We start from the raw sequence: 21141 nt of genomic DNA on the forward strand, positions 1-21141 counted from the left end.
ATGATTGCCCTATCAAAAATTTGATAATAATAAATAAATAAATAATAAACATCTTCTTGTAAGTAGAGTAACACCTGGTTTAAGCGACCACCCCACGGTGCAAGCAAAAGCGGCCGTTAAAGCCAGGTGGTCTTTAGAACCAGGTCCCAGAGTGTCTGTGTGGAACTGTCGGTGCATGGAAAAACGGTCGTTAAGAGCAGGTGGTCGCTAAACCCAGAGGTCGTTAAGAGCAGGTGGTTGCTAAACCCAGAGGTCGTTAAGAGCAGGTGGTCGCTAAACCCAGAGGTCGTTAAGAGCAGGAGTTCGCTAAACCCAGAGGTCGTTAAGAGCAGGTGGTCGCTAAACCCAGAGGTCGTTAAGAGCAGGTGGTTGCTAAACCCAGAGGTCGTTAAGAGCAGGTGGTCGCTAAACCCAGAGCCAGAGGTCGTTAAGAGCAGGTGGTCGCTAAGCCCAGAGGTCGTTAAGAGCAGGTGGTCGCTAAACCCAGAGGTCGTTAAGAGCAGGTGGTCGCTAAACCCAGAGGTCGTTAAGAGCAGGTGGTCGCTAAACCCAGAGGTCGTTAAGAGCAGGAGTTCGCTAAACCCAGAGGTCGTTAAGAGCAGGTGGTCGCTAAACCCAGAGGTCATTAAGAGCAGGTGGTTGCTAAACCCAGAGGTCGCTAACAGCAGGTGGTCGCTAAACCCAGAGGTCGTTAAGAGCAGGTGGTCGCTAAACCCAGAGCCAGAGGTCGTTAAGAGCAGGTGGTCGCTAAGCCCAGAGGTCGTTAAGAGCAGGTGGTCGCTAAACCCAGAGGTCGTTAAGAACAGGTGGTCGCTAAACCCATAGGTCGTTAAGAGCAGGTGGTCGCTAAACCCAGAGGTCGTTGAGAGCAGGTGGTCGCTAAACCCAGAGGTCGTTAAGAGCAGGTGGTCGCTAAACCCAGAGGTCGTTAAGAGCAGGTGGTCGCTAAACCCAGAGGTCGTTAAGAGCAGGTGGTCGCTAAACCCAGAGATCGCTTACATCAGGTTTTACTGTAGTGTTTTGTTTTGTGAGACATCCGGATAAGCCGAGACGCTTTTAAAAGTGTATTACTAATAATTATTATTACTGAAGTGGCCATCACCGAAAGTTTCTCACTGCGGCACTGTCTAACGACTCGGAGCTACCGAAGAAACATGGACCAGGCTGCACGCTCAGTCCAAAGGGCAATCCCGGTTGTAGCATTTCCGGGCACACGTTCAACGGTACAGTTTGTAGCATGTTTGTTACTCGCTGGTTGTACAATGGCACTAGTAGACTGTCCCTGTCTCAGTGAGTACCGTCGAATCACTGATCGATCGGACCGTATGAACAGGTGATTCGCTCCGCTGGCATCGGGACTGTCCTCTGCAGGTGCTGGCCCTACCACGGCCCGTGAAGTACAGTACTGTCAGGCACCGAAGAACAGACAGCCGAAGAGCAGACAGCCGAAGAGCAGACAGCCGAAGAGCAGACAGCCGAAGAGCAGACAGCCGAAGAGCAGACAGCCGAAGAGCAGACAGCCGAAGAGCAGACAGCCGAAGAGCAGACAGCCGAAGAGCAGACAGCCGAAGAGCAGACAGCCGAAGAGCAGACAGCCGAAGAGCAGACAGCCGAAGAGCAGACAGCCGAAGAGCAGACAGCCGAAGAGCAGACAGCCGAAGAGCAGACAGCCGAAGAGCAGACAGCCGAAGAGCAGACAGCCGAAGAGCAGACAGCCGAAGAGCAGACAGCCGAAGAGCAGACAGCCGAAGAGCAGACAGCCGAAGAGCAGACAGCCGAAGAACAGACAGCCGAAGAACAGACAGCCGAAAACCAGACAGCCGAAGAGCAGACAGCCGAAGAGCAGACAGCCGAAGAACAGACAGCCGAAGAACAGACAGCCTAAGAACAGACAGCCGAAGAACAGACAGCCGAAGAGCAGACAGCCGAAGAGCAGACAGCCGAAGAGCAGACAGCCGAAGAGCAGACAGCCGAAGAGCAGACAGCCGAAGAGCAGACAGCCGAAGAACAGACAGCCGAAGAACAGACAGCCGAAGAACGACCAGGCTAGAATTTCACTAATTTTCAAGAACGGTCTAGGCTGGATTTTTTGCAGATAAGAACGGAAACCGTAATGTACACTATAATGTACACTCAGACGTATAACTCTGCATAAATGTACATGTAAGGCTGTGCCATCAAATAGGAACGAAACTGCAGTGTTCGCTAAAAATAAGAACGGGCTAGGCTAGAACCCTGACCCCCCCCCCCCCCCCGTTCTTTGGCGCCCGACAGTACAGTACTAGTGCATGTACTGGCTGTGTGAGCACGAGTGAGTGTGAGCCCGGGCCGGCCGCCTGTGACAGCAATTACTTTAAAGTCTTGTATAAAAGCCGCGGCTTCTGTGACTTTCTTGGTGAAATTTTGCAGGCTTTTTTATGAGACAGGTATTTTTATGTATGTCAACACTAAAACCAGGCTTATATGTGATTTGATGGGCCCAAAATTGCGGCTTCTATTCAAGTGCGGCTTTTATACAAGACTTTACGGTATTCTAGTGACAGCCATGGAGTCGCTGATGTACTCGGTCTAGTCACGGGTTGTCCCACATCTACTAGTAATCCAAATGCTGCAAATGCTTTCAACTTGAACAGAGCAAGCCAGTATACCGGTATTTCAACTTTCTAGGCTCATGCCCACAGCCCAACCATGGCAGATGGGATCATACTGTTCCGGGGGGGGGGGGGGGGGGGGGGCAGAATGATAGGTGGGGTGTAGTTGAATCGGTCCAAAATGGTCGTATCAGGCAGCTTCACGTCATTGTGGACAACAAAGGTCAGTTGCACAGTCATGGTGCCTGGCCTAGGAACATATACACACGCACACACACACACACCATTGGACCATTGGACGCCCATCGCCGGAGGCGATGATATCGATGCTACGGCAGAAGCCATAGCAGCTTGTGCTGGGATTGCACCATTCAACAGCTTGCAAGGCTGAAGAATTGACCGCCACTATTCAGCCTGGTCTACACCACACAGCTATGAAGTGGCTTTTTCTGGCCAGTGGCTACTTTTTGGTCTTTTTTCTTTTTTTTCCGCACACACATCACACCACATACTCCGGCATGCACTGGTTGTTGGTAACCACCCAGGAGAATGAAAGAAAAGTCAGGAGGAGTCTGAGAAAAAGAAGAAAGACGTGTGTGATCATAATCGTCGGGAATCGACCCCGCAACCTGACACACACACACACACACGCATGCGCGCCGACGAATGTATGGCTGTGCATTTACTCTGAGATAATGGGCCGGGCCAGAAATGTTGGCATTTATCTCAGTGTACAGGCCGGTATTGGAGTTGAGGCCGGAGAGCAGTTTCATACATGTGTAATTGGCTGTGTTGGAGTTTGCAGATAATAAGAAAAGAATGTGTGGCCATTTAGAAAAAGATAGGAATGAGAGCTCGGTAAGCTCCAACCATCCACGATCTGTATCCATAGCTCGTATCCCTATTAGGAAATTCACTCAGTTTAATACCAATGCGTTTTCGACAACAACATCGGCTATTGTAAATGATGTACAGTCTGGTGATGCCAACTATCTCAGATCAATCACTCAGTGCTGGCTGGCTGACCAAGCCACGTTGGCCCGGCACTCCGGCTTTCTGACAGTAGTTTCACATTGAACGCAGCCCAGCCCTGTGCATACCGCCCCCTTGCCCCTGCCCCTGAGACGAATGATCTCTGTTTCCAGTTTACCAGCTGCCGGCACTCCCTGGGTGCCATGCCCATGCTGCGGTGGACATGGCTGAGCTGGTATTCACACTGCCGGGAATATTCGGTGCTCCAAGATGGACACCGACCTGGCAATCATGCAATTCCTAGATTTACAACCCGGCTTCACTTCCCGCCTCTATTATCATCATCATCATCATTCACAGGCACTGCCACATGATGCAGGTCTGGAGCCAGGTTTTGACGGGTGGTACAGCCCCCGGTCTGGGCTACGTGACCGATCATGACCCTATCTCGGCCTAATGCCAGTGTAGTACATCTAGATGGACACATCTCCAGATCCAGATCATCATGCATGCGTATCTTTTTGTTCAGCAACGCCCTCCACTGGCAACGCATGCAGCTAGCATAATAGTCCCCACTGCGGCACAAGAAGAGCGGTCTATGAGGAATATACTGTAGTGAGGTGTGTGCGAGGATAGCCTGTTAGAACTTCCACAGAGTTACTTGCGCACTGCTAGGCAGTCCATGAGCAATGAGCCCTTTTTCAAGCCGGATCACCCTTTTGCTCCTCAACTCTAACCACATCGGAGCCCGTGGGCACTCAAAGAAAAGAAAAGAAAAAACGGTGGCCATACCCGTCCAACCAGTGATGCTGGCCCTACCCTGGAACTAGGAAAACTCAGCTTTTGGTCCTCCTCTTATGCGGTACTGGTCCGCTTGGGTTGAGACTCTTACCGGATCAGCAGCAAAAGCAGCAAACCGTATCTCTGAAGTACAAGTCGCACTTTGAGCACTCAGAATTCACCCCAAAAAGGGGGTTGCGGCCTATACTCCGATGGTCAAATCAACGCCGCGGTGATAAATATGGTAAATGTTTTTTTTTCGTTTCAAAAAATGGAGGGGGGTGCGGCTTATACTCCGGAAAATACGGTGATTAATGCTAATTGCGTGTGCCTTGCTAGCAAGATCAGACTTACTTGTGCCGGAGCGTCGCTCGGTCTAGGCGGTCTCTTCCGTGTGGCCTGGCCGTTGTGTGTAGCTCTCAGCGGACCAGTCTCTGGACACCATCGGTCATATGGCAGGGAACACACAGAAACGTAGCAGAACGGCTCAGGATACTCTTCTTGAAGATAACGCGGATCAACTTGCTCTGGTGGAGAGCATTACTAAGCGTTTATCAACGTCCAGTATACAGTAAATACTGGATGTACTGTGTACATGCGGGAGACACCGAAAAGTTAGGCTGCCAGTTTTCAATGAATGGACTCAGTGTAAGCTGGTTGTGTTTCTAAGCACATTTTGTTTAATAGCCTGCCAGCTGTGATGCGGATGTGCAAACGTTCCCGAGCAAAACTCCCAAGCTGGTTGGGTTTCTAAACACACTTGTATAGCCAGAGGTAACGCGGATGTGCGACCTTTACATTTTCTTTTCAAATTACATCAACATACTTGCGAGGTATGGTGAGTCATGCAGCGACTTCACGTAGGCTTGCGTCGAGCTCCGCCTTGCCTGTGCCGAGCCAGTGCGATGGTGAGGCTGCGGTCCAGCACGGGGATGTATCTCAACTGGATCTGCAAACAGCAATGAAACATCGTCTCATTTTAGAAACTCAGCTAGCATCCTGTATTCCTATTACAATGTGTATCATTATTATCTAGGAGTAAAAAAAAGAGACTCAAAATCATGTACTTTCTGCATATGTGGGTGCAGAGTCTGATTAGCCAGCACACAGCATGCAACACACATAATAGATGACTGGTGACTTGTCTGGCACATTTCTCCTGATAGAGCGGTTTCACATCTGTGTCATGTGACTAAATTTGCGTAGAGAGTGATCACGGCATTTCACGGGACAGTGGAACCAACATGGCCGACATCATATGACCCATAGATGCAAGGGTTGTATGAAGTTGGAGCCAACATGGCTACCCTGTATGGTCATGTGATAAATGTTCTTCATTTTTATTTTTTATTTTACTTAACACAGCCCAACTGGAAAACATGTGGAGAACGAAGAAAGAAAGAACAAGACACAGGGATGTAGGGACGACGTGCCGATGTGCTGGGAGCAACTCAACCGACTAGAGGTCTTGGCGTCAGCGTTGCAACTGGGCATTGAAAAATGGGATGTGCAACAGCTCTTAACTTGGAAGTACTTACAATCCATATCGGGCATGTGAACACTTGAACCACTGGCGGACCGAAGTGAGTGTCGCCTTGACCCATTCATTGTCATCGGCTTTACATTCATAACAATAAAGAAGAACGGAAACAGAATTCCAGATCTGCCAGATATGTTTGACTACGATGCTGGCTGTCAATGTTGTTCGTTGCACACCGGTAATGCTAGAAAATGTGTACAGCATTACTGTAGATTGTGTCGTGTGCACAGGAACAGCATCACACATTATGATGCAGGCCCACCGGTAGCCCTTTCCCAAAGGTGCTCGCCCTTTTTTTCGCCCTTTGGCCCTTTTGGAAAGCCCGTTTCTTTTGCCCTTTATTGCGTTTTCGCCCTTTTTGAGCTTTTTTAGCTGAAAAAGTGCTAAAATCTGTTTGCTCATGCATGCGATCACAGTTTCCGAGTGCTCGATGGGCCTTGTCAGTTGGCACCCGGCTTTTTGGGGGGCAACAAGTTGGTGAAGCTTGTACACAATGCTGTAAAAGTGGGTTTTTTGAACTTTACTTCCTGTTTTGCCTTTCGTGGACCCATAAATGGAAGAGTGCGTATTCATTTCTCAGCTTGGGTTCATATCTGAACATGTATCATGGCTATGCTTCACTGACTGAAAAGAGCACTTTTTTCCTGTTTTCACTGAAAAAAGAGCACTTTTTCAGCATATTTTGAGGGACGGCGAAAAGCACTAAGTGCGAATTAAAAGAGCACCTTTGGGAAAGGGCTACCCACCGGAACCGGTGCAATGTGTGGGGCCAGTGTACGCTGGGGCGTAGCTCGCACATCCGTGGTGTGGTGACCCTGTACTAGAGCTTATCCGTGGTGTGGTGACCATGTACATGTACATGTACATGTACAGTACATGTACATGTACTTCATACTCGCCATTTTTACCTACTGTAATTCACTGTGTAGTACATACAAATGCAAATGGCTGTCATACATGTACAATGTACACATGTCATGTGTACATTGTACATGTATGACAGCCATTTGCATTTGTGGTGACTGGACAACGCTGACCAGGGAGTCGTAAAAGCCCGGGAGAGGACACGGCACACATTCCCAGAAAACATCTTTGCCTCGCGCTGCCGGGGAACGCTGCCAGGGAACGCTGCCAGGGAACGGTGTTGCGAGGAAAGGAAATTATTATTTTCGAAAATTGTGATGTCTTCTTGAAATACTAATTGGGACATTCTCCGATTTCTCTTAGAGCACGGAGACGATTGCTCCGTCGAGTCTTCTGATCTCTATTTTCATCCTCAATTCTTCCAGCTGCCTCACTCATTCTCTCTCAGTTTATCGAGGTTAATTTATTCTGAGGTGATGGAAATGCAAGATAAATCCCTAATTGTACTTCACTTTTATTTGAGTTGGGGTGAACGAAATGAGATTTGTGGAAAATGACGCCACTTCCCGTGTTAGCTGCTGGTCGTATCATACAGCTCATATTCCATTGCAGGTGATGGGCGAACGTTCGTGTTGAGATCCGCTGAGCTTCCTCGTACTCGTGGAGTTGAATTTGTGGCAGAAATTGCACTGAATTGCAGTCAAATGGTTGTGAATGAAACGAGATTTGTGGAAAATGACGCCACTTCCCGTGTTAGCCACTGGTCGTATCATACAGCCCATATTCCATTGCAGGTGATGGGCGAACGTTCGTGTTGAGATCCGCCGAGCTTCCTCGTACTCGTGGAGTTGAATTTGTGGCAGAAATTGCACTGAATTGCAGTCAAATGGTTGTGAATGAAACGAGATTTGTGGAAAATGACGCCACTTCCCGTGTTAGCCGCTGGTCGTATCATACAGCCCATATTCCATTGCAGGTGATGGGCGAAAGTTCTTGTGGAGATGAGCTGAGCTTCCTCGGCGTACTCGTGGATTTATGAATTTGTGTCAGAAATTGCACTGAAATTGCAGTCGAGTGGACTTCTGTGCGTGTGTTGTGAGTGAATCGCAACGGCTCCCTTCCTTCAGCATCGTCAAAACGCAACATAGAGCATTATTACGCACTCGTTCCATGATTCATGATAATGCCTGGATTCTTTTAAAAACAATCAATGTGTGTTCACTATCTATCTACATTGTACATGGTTGCAGGTCGTTATTTATAAATCTTGATAATTTCAACACTTTTCTACTCGTATACTGAGTACGCGGTGACTTGAGCCGTTTAGGAAACGGAAGTCTTGGCGAGTGTACAAAAGGTAAACCTATCATTTGTACTTCATAACGGAGTTGTGCACAAAAATGCACACGCACGTGCGCGCGCACACACACAAACACTGTACAAACACACACAAAAGTACAAGCACATGTGCACATACACACGCCTCCCCCCCCCCCCCCCCCCACGCACACACACTCCACTCCCCACCCCTGTACCATGTGTACTGAGTCTGACAGACATACAATCATGTTTATCCTTCCTTCGCCACCAGTTTCGGATAATGGTGTCAACAACGAGTTGTAAAATATTGGTATTTTAGGACTCCTGCCCTGAAGACGAGCACAGCGCCGTGGATCGAGCAGATCCGGCCGCGCCGGCCTAGCGTGCTTCACTTTCTGGCCGAGGCAAACATCGTCCGCGTGCGCGCATCCCGTGTCCTCTCCCGGGCTTTTACGACTCCCTGACGCTGACTATACGAGCTACAGTCAACTTCGCTTATAACGACACTCGGCGGGGCGTCAAAACGGTATCCTTATTCGCGAAGTGTCGTTATACCCGAAGTCTCATTATATGTACATGTATTACAGTGGGATGGGACTTTGCTCTGGGCATGGAAATTCTGTCGTTATTCGCGAATTGTCGTTATATCCGCAGTCGTTATTAGCGAAGTTGACTGTACTCGCCTGGTACCCCTACTTGAATAGGTCTGCCGGGGCATTGGACACATGCACCTGTACCTGCCAACCGTCCCGGTTTGGCTGGGACAGTCCCGATATCGAGGGTGGTAATACACTGCAGGCACCCAAAAGTGCATTTGTCGCAAGTAGGCCTTTCCCAAATCGGCCATTTATTTTGGCCTATTCGGCTTTTCGATCAGCTGAAAAAATCGCCAGAATCGGCTGAAAATTTCTGTGGAAATTCGGCTCTAAAGTCACAGCCACCTTTCGCAGATAATGGCTACAGAAATTGTATTTGCATGCTATTGAGGCACTAGAACATCAATTTTCGGCGAATTCAGTGCGAAAATTGCGTATTCGGCTCAAAGATCGGTGATTTCTTCAAAACCACTATTTTCGGCCAATGTTTCGGCCGGCCGATTTGGGAAATGCCCACGGGCCGTGACGCAGGCGCGCACGAGCGGTCATGCCCAGTTACCCACGACCCTGCAAAACATGTATATTCGGCAATTTCTTGGTAAAATCTCAGAATTCGGCCAAAAGATCGGCGATTTTCTGAAAAGGCTACTTTCTGCGAATTTTTCGGCCGGCCGATTTGGGAAAGGCCTAGTCGCAAGCCTCACACTCACAGCTACAATGTACACGGTGTACATGTATACATGTACATGTACATGTACATTCTGTACATGTACATGTATACATGTACATGTACATGTATACATGTACATGTACGCTCTAATTCTACCTGCACTAGTTCTCGCACCTGCTCTCAAGTGTCCTCTTCCCTTGCTCTTCCGACAGCCAAACGTCGCTATGGTTTATTTTCTGTCACTTTCCTTGGCTCTGACCGCTGGAATGCCCTCCCAGCGGAGGTCCGCTCAAGTAAGTTCTTCCTTGCATACCTTCCGTAATTCTGTTCTTCATGTTTTAGGGTACCCTGTCAAAAGGCCTTAGGCCTGTGGGGATTGCCCTATCAAAAATTTAATAATAATAATAATAATAACATGTATATGTACATGTACATGTATATGTTCATACCTACTCAATCTGCGGACAGAACTGTTTCATACCTACCGTAAAGTCGTGGATAAAAGCCGGGCTTATAAGCACATAAGCCGCTTCCTGCATCAGGCTTGTATGCAAACCATGCTTATATGCACCACTGATATTTTTGCCAGGCTTGTATGCACATCGGCCGATCCGGGCTTGCATAGAAGCCAGGCTTCTACGCGCGACACGCGTAGATTTACCACTGACTACCGGTATGGCGGCAGTTTTACTATGCACTGTACACAGCGCATGCACTCTTGACCTACCCAATCCGCGCTTGCATAGAAGCCAGGCTTCTACGCGCGACAGGCTTATATGCATTGACCCGTTCGATTTCCAGGCTTCTATCCGCGATGTGCTTGTATGCAAACCCGGCTTTTATCCGCGACTTTACGGTACATGTACATGTGCATGTATGTCATTGTCCCGATCTCAGGTTCGCAAAGGTTGCAACGTTGGCAAGTACATGTACATGTATGTCGAGACAGGTAATGGCAGGAAGTGTTTTAGGTGAATTGCTAACCTTCAGATCGTCCACGGTGTCTCTGCTGTTTGTGCCAGAAGTTGTCAATGTGCTGAGACGCTCGTCAAATTTTCTCCCAGCTGGCGACTTTCCAGCCCAGCTCAGCTGTCACCGCGATCCGATTCGAAGCTGCAATCTCAATCTGGTAACAGGCGGCTTGTTATTGATCTTGAAGCTTGCAGTGTGCCGCCAATACAAGTGATCCTACGACGACTCTAATGATAATTCTGCCACGCTAGGATCGCTACAGTACAGGTGACTTTCACTACTAGGCTTGCTGGCAAACTCTCTCGCTACCACGAAGATGACTACTGCATGCCCTCACTGGATTCAGGCAGTGCACTCGCTGGTTCGAGGATCCCGTTGGCCGCACACTATACCAGTGCACTATCCACCACCCTGACTCAGTGAATGTAAAAGCGGAGTGAAGAAACTCTCCGTCTTCAAGTCGAAGGGGCACAACATAAAAGCTGGCAACCTCGAGCAGTCGCTGAAAGAGAACTACACTACTCACTATACTACTGACTACCTAAATCTGGCTAAGTGACTCCTTGGCCTTGTGTGCTTGAACGAGACTCAATGACATTTATTGGAGTTGCCGCCTCAAAATAATGATGAGTTTGTATGACTACAACATTCATGGTGTTATTGAATATTGCATTATTGGTTTACGACATGATTGTGTTCAGGGAGTCGTGGTTTACGACTACGAGTCGAGCTAGCTGCGAGCGTTCCTTCCACACACCCGCCGTTGACAAGGCAACGGCACATTTCGTCATGCGCGCGTCATACGTACGTACGTACCTAGTACCTGGATGCAAAAGTTTTGAAAATAATAATGAAAGATTGGCTGTGCTGAAATCTGCAGTATTTAGGTGCAGTGCTTATCTCGAGTCTAGATACCTATCTCCTTCATTAAAAAGCAATCGTGGATTCCCATCTTTCCTGCCTACAACAAATGTTGTGCACCCCTGCTCGTATCACCGGTCATGTCTTTCAAACTGGTTGGCGATCAATTTTCTCAGATCAAACAGACTCAGGTAGGTAGGTCACTGAAACTAGTATTTATACCAATATCAGTTTGCGTACTGTACAATCATGTTCTTCGATCAATTGTAGTGTACTGGCCATTAGATCACGGGCACACTTTGAATTGAATAGTTTCGTTTTTCTAAGTACTCGCAGACAACATTGCAGGCATTTTACACAGTCATTGTTTTTGAGTTGAAGGACCCTAAACTTACGTTTTTAGGTAAATTTTACCTAAGAACTGCAGATTGTGTGAGTGACACGTGATAGTCATCTTTCTTGTTTGCTTCACACTCCGGGCAGTACAGGTTTCACGCTTGGTACAATCAAGAGTAGCTAAACAAGAGTGTGCAACTCCGCATCTCTTCTGCACAATCTGCAGATACCCCGGCCCACGGCAGAAATTTTGTTGACGTCACCTTTTTCAGAAAACGGCGCAATTTTCCGCAGAGCAGTGGAAGAGCACGTGCTGGGCACCAACCTTGTAATGTAAAGCCCGGCCCAGTGCAAGAGGCAAAACTTCCCAAAAGACTCGCAGCGCGTGCATCGTAGAAAGGATCGCGTCAACAAAAAATTCCGCCATGGGCCAACCCATCCGGGAATTGCACACTCTTGTTTATCTACTCTTGGTATACTCTAATTTCAGAAATTTTAGGTGCTCAGTATTTTCGGTATGAGGGCAAAAGGCCAGGTTAGGTGAACAGAAATTTTAGGTACAGAGAATCAGTTCCCTATTGCCGATTATGTGTGTTAATAGTTGTTCGGTGTATTGAAATTTTAGGTATGAAACAGACGCACCGAAAGTACCGAAAATAAAAGTACACCGGAAATTTGTGAAATTACACTAATGTGTTGTTTGGTGACTCATTCTTTCTCGCTTTGTCCAATCGCATACTTTCCCTGTCCTGGAAACCAGAAACGGCGGAGATGCGACCTGCTGCTCGAGAGTGTACCGGATGACGAAGCACTGCTTATGAAGAATGGCAGGTGAGCTTTGCATTGCGCCCGGGAAACAGTTTCCATCTTGGTGGCCTTCGAGTACATTTAAACTCCGGTTAAAAGCACCTGGGATGTAACATACTGGAGTATAGGAGCTCTACAGACGGCTCTAGTTGATTCCACACGCTCAAGAGCAATGAAGAGTTACAGCAAAAGGATAGCCTCGTTCCATTGCTGACTTGTGTCGTTTGGTTCTGGCCTCGCTGTATAGAGCACTTTCGCGAGTAGTTGGCAACGTACATGTAGCTTGTGTTATATTTATTGTAGTGAGAAAAGAAGAAGGGCAAAATGTTACGAGTTTTGACTAACTGTCCACCAACGTAACCAGATCTTATACAGTCAGCGAGTGCGACAAAATGGCGCAAAACTGACAAGGAGCACTGAGACATTCGGCGACCTGCACACTTTGTCCTTCTTCTTTTTTCACCATAATTTAATTGGCTCACCATCCGAGTATATTTATTGTGTTGTTTCCCTACTGGCTTGTAGTGGATAGTGTTTCTACATGTACATTATAGGTGCTGGATAGGTATCGCATGGTTATGTGCCGAGTTATTTCCTTGCCTCATGCGTGTATACCAGTATATTGTTGTTGACTTTTATTTTACTTCACCGATTGCACAGGCATTGCTGTCTTCTCACAATGCCTGTGCAATTGGTGAAGTAAAATAAAAGTCAACAACAGCAACATGCACGCAGGAGGCAAGGAAACAACTCGGCACAAAAATCATGCGATACCTATCCAACATGTATGTTGTTCACTGTATCTGTTCGCCGTTGCAGGTTTGCATGCCTGGTGTGCTCATGGAGGCCAACGTTTGACACCCTGGAGATGTTGGCAGTTCATCGCCAGAGCCAGAAGCATGCTGATGGTAAGTGAGTGCAAGCATTTCTGTGATATTCATTGGTTCATTTCTGTGATGCTAGGCCAAGGCAATGGCAGACCAGCTGTCCATTTATCTCGGGTAGCAAAGCTGGCTTCAACATGTTCCAGCACTTTCCCTTTATGCAGTGAATGACCACTTCTAAGCAAGGAGTAGTAAAATACCAGTTATTTACTTACTGCTCCCTGCTTCTAAGCCTAATTTCTGAGCTACCTTGCGGTAATCACAACATGTGTTAGGCCATGTAGTAAACCATTTCTGTCAAACACGTTTAGCTGCTCGCATCTGTACATTCCGCCACGCTACGTCAACAGCCCCCCCCCCCCCCCCCCCCCCCCCGGGCTGCTTTTCTCAACCTGTCTGTGCCGTGCCTAGTTTGCAGGTTTGGGATGTACAGTGTATTGTAGAGGGGACGGTTTCAAATCGGACATAGGTTGCAAACCGGAACGCCCTCAAATTCTCTTCGAGTAATCATCGTAGCCTCTTCAAATGTTACTAGTATACTCTTACAATTGTCCCAAGTGACCTGTCCAAATTTCAATCTCGGCCAAGAACGGAAACGAGGAAAAATTTCGATCGACATTTCGTGGGTGATTTTTCATGTACGATCTGAGTTACTCAGCGACAGAAACCTCCCCGGGAGAGCAGGGTGGTACGGCTAGACCCATCCACCAAGCAATATAATGCCTAGGAGAAGGATGGTGACAACTAATAATCACTAACTGGCCACTTCAGAGACATACAAAGCACGAAAATGCTACCTAATGTCACGGAACTAAATCCAAAAATTTCATGGCGCGAAATTTCAAGTGCATCCTGCTATGTCTGGAGCCGAGTTCAAAAGGTGGACCAAAACTAATGGCAGGATGTTCTTTTTCTTTCCCGGGTCGGCTAGAGGTCAAGAAGCAGCTGCTACTAAGCACACAAGAAGAGCCAGATAAACAAAAGCACCATACAAAGTACACAGAGCTCTCACACTCTGATCGCTGTCATGGACGAAGCATTAGCAGCTGTCAAGGACGGTTCGTCTTCCATTCGGAAGGCTTCCAAGACATTCGATGTACCACGGACCTCACTGTTTCGCAGGGTGCATGGGGGAAGGAAGGAGAGGGGCCGTGCACCAGTCCTTAGCAAGCAACTTGAAAAATTACTCGCTGATTACGCCAAGGGAATGGCCGCAAGAGGCTTCGGGATAAATCGAGGTAAGCATCGACCTGTCATACCACCGCGCCCGTTGCACCATTTCCCGCTGTTTTTTTGAAAATTCAGATTTGAATTCTTTATGGACCATTGAACGTGTCTCACTCAACGACGTTGAGTCGCACACGTGCACGCTACCCCTCAGCGCTTATGCATGCACTTTCGTGTGTGAGTTGATTCGTAGATCTACCAATAGGTATGCACACAATGTCATAGTGAAATCACAAGTAGCCGAGCCTTAGAACATCCACCCAAAACGCAGTCTGTATCCATCACACATAATAGCAGGATTAAAAATATGTGACTGGACGATATTGTGCAGCGTGTGTGCATGTGAAAGAGACATCTCTACTATCCCCCCCCCCCCCCCCCCCCACACACACACACACAGAAATACAAGGTAGATGGAAAAAATGTCCGAATCTTGCACAGTGGGACAAAGGACTTAGCTAATTAGGTAGACATGATGCAGCAATTCTATTTTTTAATTGAATGATTAAAATTATTCGTGCTATGCACACATCCTTTTCCTCCAGCTACAGTGCAGGCACTTGCAGCTGAAGTTGTCAGGAGAGAGACTGGCGAGAGATGCCCCCAGCTAGGGAGAGGCTGGTGGCGCGGTTTTAAGAGAAGAAACCCTGAAATAGTGGTCCGAAATCCAACATCGTTGGAAGCTTCAAGAGCTAAGAACGCCAACCCGCACACAATTAATACATTCTACGAAATGCTGGAAAAGGAAATCAAAGACCACAATCTCACGGCTCAACAAATTTGGAATGTGGATGAAAAGGGCTTCACTCCAGACCCAAAGCCCAGAAGAGTAGTGGCAAGCCGCTCCACAGCGAGAGTTCACCAACAGCACAGCAAGTCGAATGACCATATAACGGCCAACATATGCGTGAACGCGATGGGAAACCATCTGCCGCCCCAGCTGATTTTCAACAGAAAACAGCTGGCATCATCCCTGGTCAGCAATGGACCACCAGGTATGGTTGTTTCCAAGAAAACAAACAAAACCTTAATCCCAATCCATGCACCACAATCTATATTGAAATAGAATTGCAGAAAACAATTTAAACTCTGCCATGCAATATATCTACCCATTGAGCAACAATGGCGCAAGTAGTAACATTGGCTAGTACTGCATGCAGCAGCGAGCACAGACACACTTGTGAAACATATACTTTTTAAAATTTTGTATAAGAACCTATGCATTTAAACAGTCGACGAGGAGACAATAGTCGTAAAATGGCAATAAATAAGATAAATTGTGCACTCATAACAACAGCAAAAATGAAGAAAGTCAAGTTCCATAATGTTTTCTTGTGACTGTCATCAGTGGAACGCCGTCACAAGAGGAAGTCTGCAGTGTACAAGCATTTGGTGTCCAGTCCAGAATGTCGTAAGGTGTTTGACGATTCCTGGTTTAGTGTTATTCGTTGCGCACGTTTCTTCAAGCAATTGCAGGTGTTGGAAGCTGTGTATATTCGTACTCGTGACCCTGTGCTATGTAAACAGAAAGAAAACGTATCACTCACACTCTTCAAGTAATACACACGCACCATTACATTCATTCACACAGTATCACATTCATCTGCCACTACCTTTCTCACATACACTATATTCACACATTGCAAAGGTGCAAACTTCGCTTTTTGTACTTGTTAGCTGCTGTATTTCTACCTGAAACCATATTAGCTACATGTATATAAGTGTGTGTTTTAGTTATTACATTTTTATGTGACGGCATTCCACTGATGACAGTCACAAGAAAACGTTATGGAACTTGACTTTCTTCATTTTTGCTGTTGTTATGAGTGCACAATTTATCTTATTTATTGCCATTTTAGAACCTATGCAATTGATATTTTGTCATTCATTACCTTGATGATGGGCCAGGCCCGAAAATTTGGTGTAATGTAAATTTCAATTAGAAATCTCAGTGAAGAGACTGTTTTCGGAGATTGGAGTTGAGAAGTGAAGTTTCCTAAATATGTACTAACACAGCTAACAAGAATGCAGTGTGTGACACATGCTAGTTTTTCTGCTGAATTTCTTTCTCCAGGAGCAATCTATTCAACAAGCGCCAAAGGATCGATGGACGGAGAGTTGTTTTACGACTGGTTTACGAAGATTTTCCTGGAATGCACACCTCGCAACAAGACACACCTGGTAATTATGGACAACCACTATAGTCATCTAAACACGAAGGTCATCGACACGGCACGGAAGAATAATGTTCTTTTCTTAGCACTTCCGTCAAAGACAACCCATCTTCTCCAGCCACTGGATCGGGCAGTCTTCGCAAGTTTATCGGAACACCACACGTCAGTCAGTACTGCCGCCCGCCTTATAAAGCCCGGCCACAAACTAAGCATCAACGACTTCGTCCCTATATTTGCCGAGGCTTTCACAAAGTCTGTGACGCCAGCCACAATCACCGCAAGCTTTTCCATGACTGGCATTTATCCTTTGAACAGAAACGCGGTACCTATCACTGAAATGCAGCCCTCAACTGTTCACCTTGCCCATGTTGACGAACAAGCAGCAGAAACAGCAGACACAGAGCAGCAGTTTCCTCTCGCCATGTCTCTTGTCGAAGCTGGTGTCATAGGCCAACAGACCGCAGCCATTTTCCAGACGCCAGCCATCCGTCAGCAACGCTTGCCGTCAGCTGCTAGTGAGGCACGATCGCTGACGTCCGATGAATTCTTCCATGGGCTGCAACAACGAGATGAAGAAAGACAGCAGAGAAGAGAAGCGGTTGAGGTGAGGAGGAGAGAGAGAGGGGCACGAAGGCAGCCAGCGCAGCAACAACGTGTGCATATGCCCCTTTGTGCAGTTTGTGGTGACGAGTGCGAACACATCTGTCCTGACTGTGAGTATGACGTTCATCTTGTGTGCTGCAGTGCACTGGAAGAGTCAGGCCTCTTCCAGTGCCCCAATTGTGATGCAGTAGTTGGGATTGAGCCATGAACAGTTTCGTGACAGTTGGAGTGTCATCAGAAAGATCATGTTTATAGTATAATGCATTCCATAGATGTTGCCAAAATTGTTCCATGCCAATAACAGATCTGAAATTTTGATGAATATGAAATCATGTTCTTCCTGGTTGCTTTGCTTTTCCAACGATACACGTTGACAAATATATATATATTTAACTCCTACCAATACTCCACCCTAATTTTTTGGTGTGTATGTCGTCCTGCTTGTCCTATTTCTGACCCAACGTAAAATATTGAATAACGTGCGTAGACATACCACAATTTGAGCTGTTGCAAAAGTCACGAACAACCTCAATTCTCCGTGCCTTCTACATATCATTGATCACAAATACCCAAAGTATGTCCAGAAGCATAGTGGTCTCCAACAGTCGTCCATAGGGGGTTTCTCGTCTACCGTTCCGGTTGGGAACACACCAAAAAAATTCAAAAATTATACCAAAAAACAAGTTCACAAACTTACCTGAAATTCTTCCACAGCGACCCAGAGCGGCTAACTCGATACCTCGGCGACGTCGAAGAAGTCTACCTCAGCCCCTCCAAGGACCAGTATCGCCTCATCATAACGAGAAGTGATTTCAGAGAGCCACTTTCAAGAGAGCAAAAACCGTCCCGGTATCGAGCCGTCTCCTCTACCGTGTGTTGTGTTTTGTGTGCTGTGTATTGTGTGTTGAGTCTACTGTGTATTGTACTGTGTATTGTACTGTGTGTTGTGTGCTGGGTGTTGTGTGCTGGGTGTTGTGTGCTGGGTGTTGTGTGCTGGGTGTTGTGTGCTAGATGTACAGTGTATTGTATTGTGTGTTATCATGAATCTGTACTCTCTTGTACCATCATCCTTCAATGCGACGGACCCCACGATAGGCGGTCAGCCTTTGGGTCATCCTAATAAAGTTATTATTATTACTATTGTGTACCGGGAGTTGTGTACTGTGTTTTATAGTGCACATTAACCCTGTTGTGTTGATCAACGCTGCCTTGTGCTATACAGCCATGGTGAAACGCATCGAACAGCAAGCGTCGCTCCAGCTGGAGATCATGAAACGCGAACAGAACCTGGCAGCTGCTGGTGGACATTCCAAGGTACAGTGCTCGTTTGACTGCGCTGCAACCATGGATTTAATTTTGTTACAAGTACAGTTGAACATCGATTATCCGACCACCTCTGGGCAGACAACTGTCAGGCGGTGTTCAGATAAGGCAAATGTTCCAGATAAGAAAAAACTGTCACTCACACACTTTCAGTGGTTATTACTAGCCGCACGACCTTTTTACTTTTTACTTTTCAAAATTTTCGTGTTTTTTGAATGGCTCACTTCATGCACAGTGCGTACTCTACGGCACGTGCGCCCAAAAAACTGTTACGGATAATCGAATGGTCGGATAGTCGATGTGCGGATAATCGATGTTCAACTGTACTTGCGTGGTACTTTCGCATTCATTGCTAGACAACTACTATACAAGCAGAAATATTCGTCTGAAATTTAATTTCGTCTTTTTCGTCCAAGGAGCTTTTGGACTAAATTAAATGCCGGACTAATGTCGATTTGTCTAGCTTTTCAATGCACTCTTATGATCCATGGACGAAATTTACGACCGGACAAACTCCCTTTCTTTGGAGTTGGACGAAATTATTGACCCACGAAATTTTCTGCCTGTACAGTATTGTTTTACAGTCTCCAAACTCTGTGCTTATCTGATACAATGAGTGCATCTTTCTCTGGTAGCATCCCATTTCCTGCTCTCATGTAGTAGTTCTGAAGAAACTAGGCTGTGCTCAGCTTACCTTCATAATTTCAATCTTTTTTGACATTCTTTGTGATCGCAATCTATATCCAGGGCCTGCCGTCCGCTCAGCGCAGCGGTCCTAACGTAAGGCAGTCACCGTCTTCGTCGTCGCATCCGCCGCCCCTGGTGACAGATACTCGCGAGCGTGTCACCCGGGCTTTGTCGCAGTGGTCGGCGCCATACGACCCGCGTGTATCTGGCGGCCGTCACTCTGGAGCTGCCTCGGCGCCTGCCTCATCTCGAGTGCAAGGTAACACTAGTCTTTCCTCCTTGTGTCGCCGCTGATTCGGTTGCTGAATGTTTATTGTTATCATTACTACAGTCAACTTCGCTAATAACAACTGCGGATATAACGACAATTCGCGAATAACGACAGAATTTCCATGCCCAGAGCAAAGTCCCATCCCACTGTAATACATATAATGAGACTTCGGGTATAACGACACCTTTTTGATGCCCGCCGAGTGTCGTTATAAGCGAAGTTGACTGTGTGCACACACTCATGGCCAAAGCCAATCAAAAAGAGGTGTGTGCGATTATAGCCAGCCATGGCAAGCCAAACAAGCAGAAGCATTGGAAAGAAACACAAGATACATTTCAAACATGTTGCGTGGTGATGTCTACGGCCTTCATTCTATTTATAATCATAGCTTTAATTATAGTATTGTTTCCTCAAAGATTGTCTGTAAACACAAGAGAGAGAGAGAGAGAGAGAGAGAGAGGGGGGGGGGGGGGGGGGGGAGAGAGTTGTGGACTCCTTCTTGCGTGCTGTCAAGTCGATAATATTACTTGTCATAAGTATCGCCTAAGTCGCACCAACCCTCTTCACAAAAAGTGTGGCGGCAATTATGTGCTTGAAATGCCTGGTTGCTTGAAAAGTGGGATCATGTCAGACTTCTCTTAAAGTAGTCATAATATCTCTTCTGGTGTGTTCTCTCTTATGTTGGCAACGGGTGCAGGTGTGTCTCAGGGTGTTTATTCCAATAGAGGGTCTTCGCTGTGTCAGGCGCCTCACTCTTCTTCACTGCAAGCAGAATCTGCAACTGTAGCTGCAGTCAAAGACTCAGCGGACACCCAGTACGTCTTTCCAGCGCGTGCTGGGGTGGCCAAGAAGAAAAAGAAGAAGACGGCGGGTAGCTCGGCAGCTAGCACGTAGGTCTCATCTCCGTTGTTGTGAGCGTGTTGCTTGCAAGCCTGTCTGTGTTGTTGTCCTTGTGTTGTTGAATTGTCTTGTATGCGGCGGTGAGACCCGCCATTGCCACGACCCTCGCTGTGGACCAATTATTGGCTTCTTGTGTACGCATACTTTGCACTGGCGAGTACTGAGTTTGTTGGAGGCAAAGAGTCTAAGCCATTATTTCCATTAACCACTGCACTCTGCGTGTGCGCGTTGACGTGTAGGTGAGAGCTGTTGTCTAAACTCTTGACTGCATTTGTTTGGCGTGCTATTCCATCTTGTGTTCAGGTCAGCATCCGTCCAGCAGTTAGGCAAGGGATCAACCCACGTCAAGCGAAGCTGAGAAAAAGGCTACCCGGGTTCAGCGCCTTCTTGAGTAGGTCTTTGTCTTAATCGTATTGGTGGTTGCAGCATATTTGTAAGGTGCCATCCAGCATTAAAGGGGGGGGGGGGGGGGTAAGTTGCATGTTTAAAAAACTTCAACACGTGTTTGAAAATCTCACGTTAAAACGTGTACATTTTAGAGGTTAAGTTACACGTGCAATGTGACGTGAATCGTATAATTTTAAAACACAGTCGACAGCCCCCCCCCCCCCCCCCCCCCCACACACACACACACACAAAAGACACAAGTTGTGCTGTCTTTCAACATTTCATAGTGCCTGGCTGGTTTTCGCTGCTACTAAGACAGCTCATGAGATAAACGAAAAAATGCAGCAAACATAGAATTTAATGCAAACTAAAGAGT

General features: G+C 47.0%; 2 protein-coding genes across 2 annotated transcripts in view; one reads left to right on the forward strand and one right to left on the reverse strand.

Annotated features, from left to right (window-relative positions):
- The window catches only part of LOC135823063 (IQ domain-containing protein E-like), a 30337-nt gene extending 19425 nt beyond the window's left edge, over positions 1 to 10912 (reverse strand). The window contains exons 1-4 of the mRNA XM_065335892.1: positions 10318 to 10912; positions 5882 to 5960; positions 5170 to 5292; positions 4698 to 4777 (exon numbers count right to left, since the gene is read on the reverse strand). Coding sequence (XP_065191964.1) covers positions 4698 to 4777; positions 5170 to 5292; positions 5882 to 5957 — 279 coding nt within the window. The 5' untranslated portion in view covers positions 5958 to 5960; positions 10318 to 10912. The remainder of the gene's footprint in view (positions 1 to 4697; positions 4778 to 5169; positions 5293 to 5881; positions 5961 to 10317) is intronic.
- Positions 10913 to 11241: 329 nt separating this feature from the next.
- The window catches only part of LOC135822975 (sodium channel modifier 1-like), a 65650-nt gene continuing 55750 nt past the window's right edge, over positions 11242 to 21141 (forward strand). Inside the window, exons 1-7 of the mRNA XM_065335815.1 lie at positions 11242 to 11357; positions 12263 to 12333; positions 13129 to 13217; positions 18420 to 18511; positions 19268 to 19466; positions 20176 to 20368; positions 20682 to 20769. Coding sequence (XP_065191887.1) covers positions 11307 to 11357; positions 12263 to 12333; positions 13129 to 13217; positions 18420 to 18511; positions 19268 to 19466; positions 20176 to 20368; positions 20682 to 20736 — 750 coding nt within the window. The 5' untranslated portion in view covers positions 11242 to 11306 and the 3' untranslated portion in view covers positions 20737 to 20769. The remainder of the gene's footprint in view (positions 11358 to 12262; positions 12334 to 13128; positions 13218 to 18419; positions 18512 to 19267; positions 19467 to 20175; positions 20369 to 20681; positions 20770 to 21141) is intronic.

Source organism: Sycon ciliatum, chromosome 8, assembly GCF_964019385.1.
Source record: "Sycon ciliatum chromosome 8, ocSycCili1.1, whole genome shotgun sequence".
Classification (NCBI taxonomy): Eukaryota; Metazoa; Porifera; class Calcarea; order Leucosolenida; family Sycettidae; genus Sycon; species Sycon ciliatum.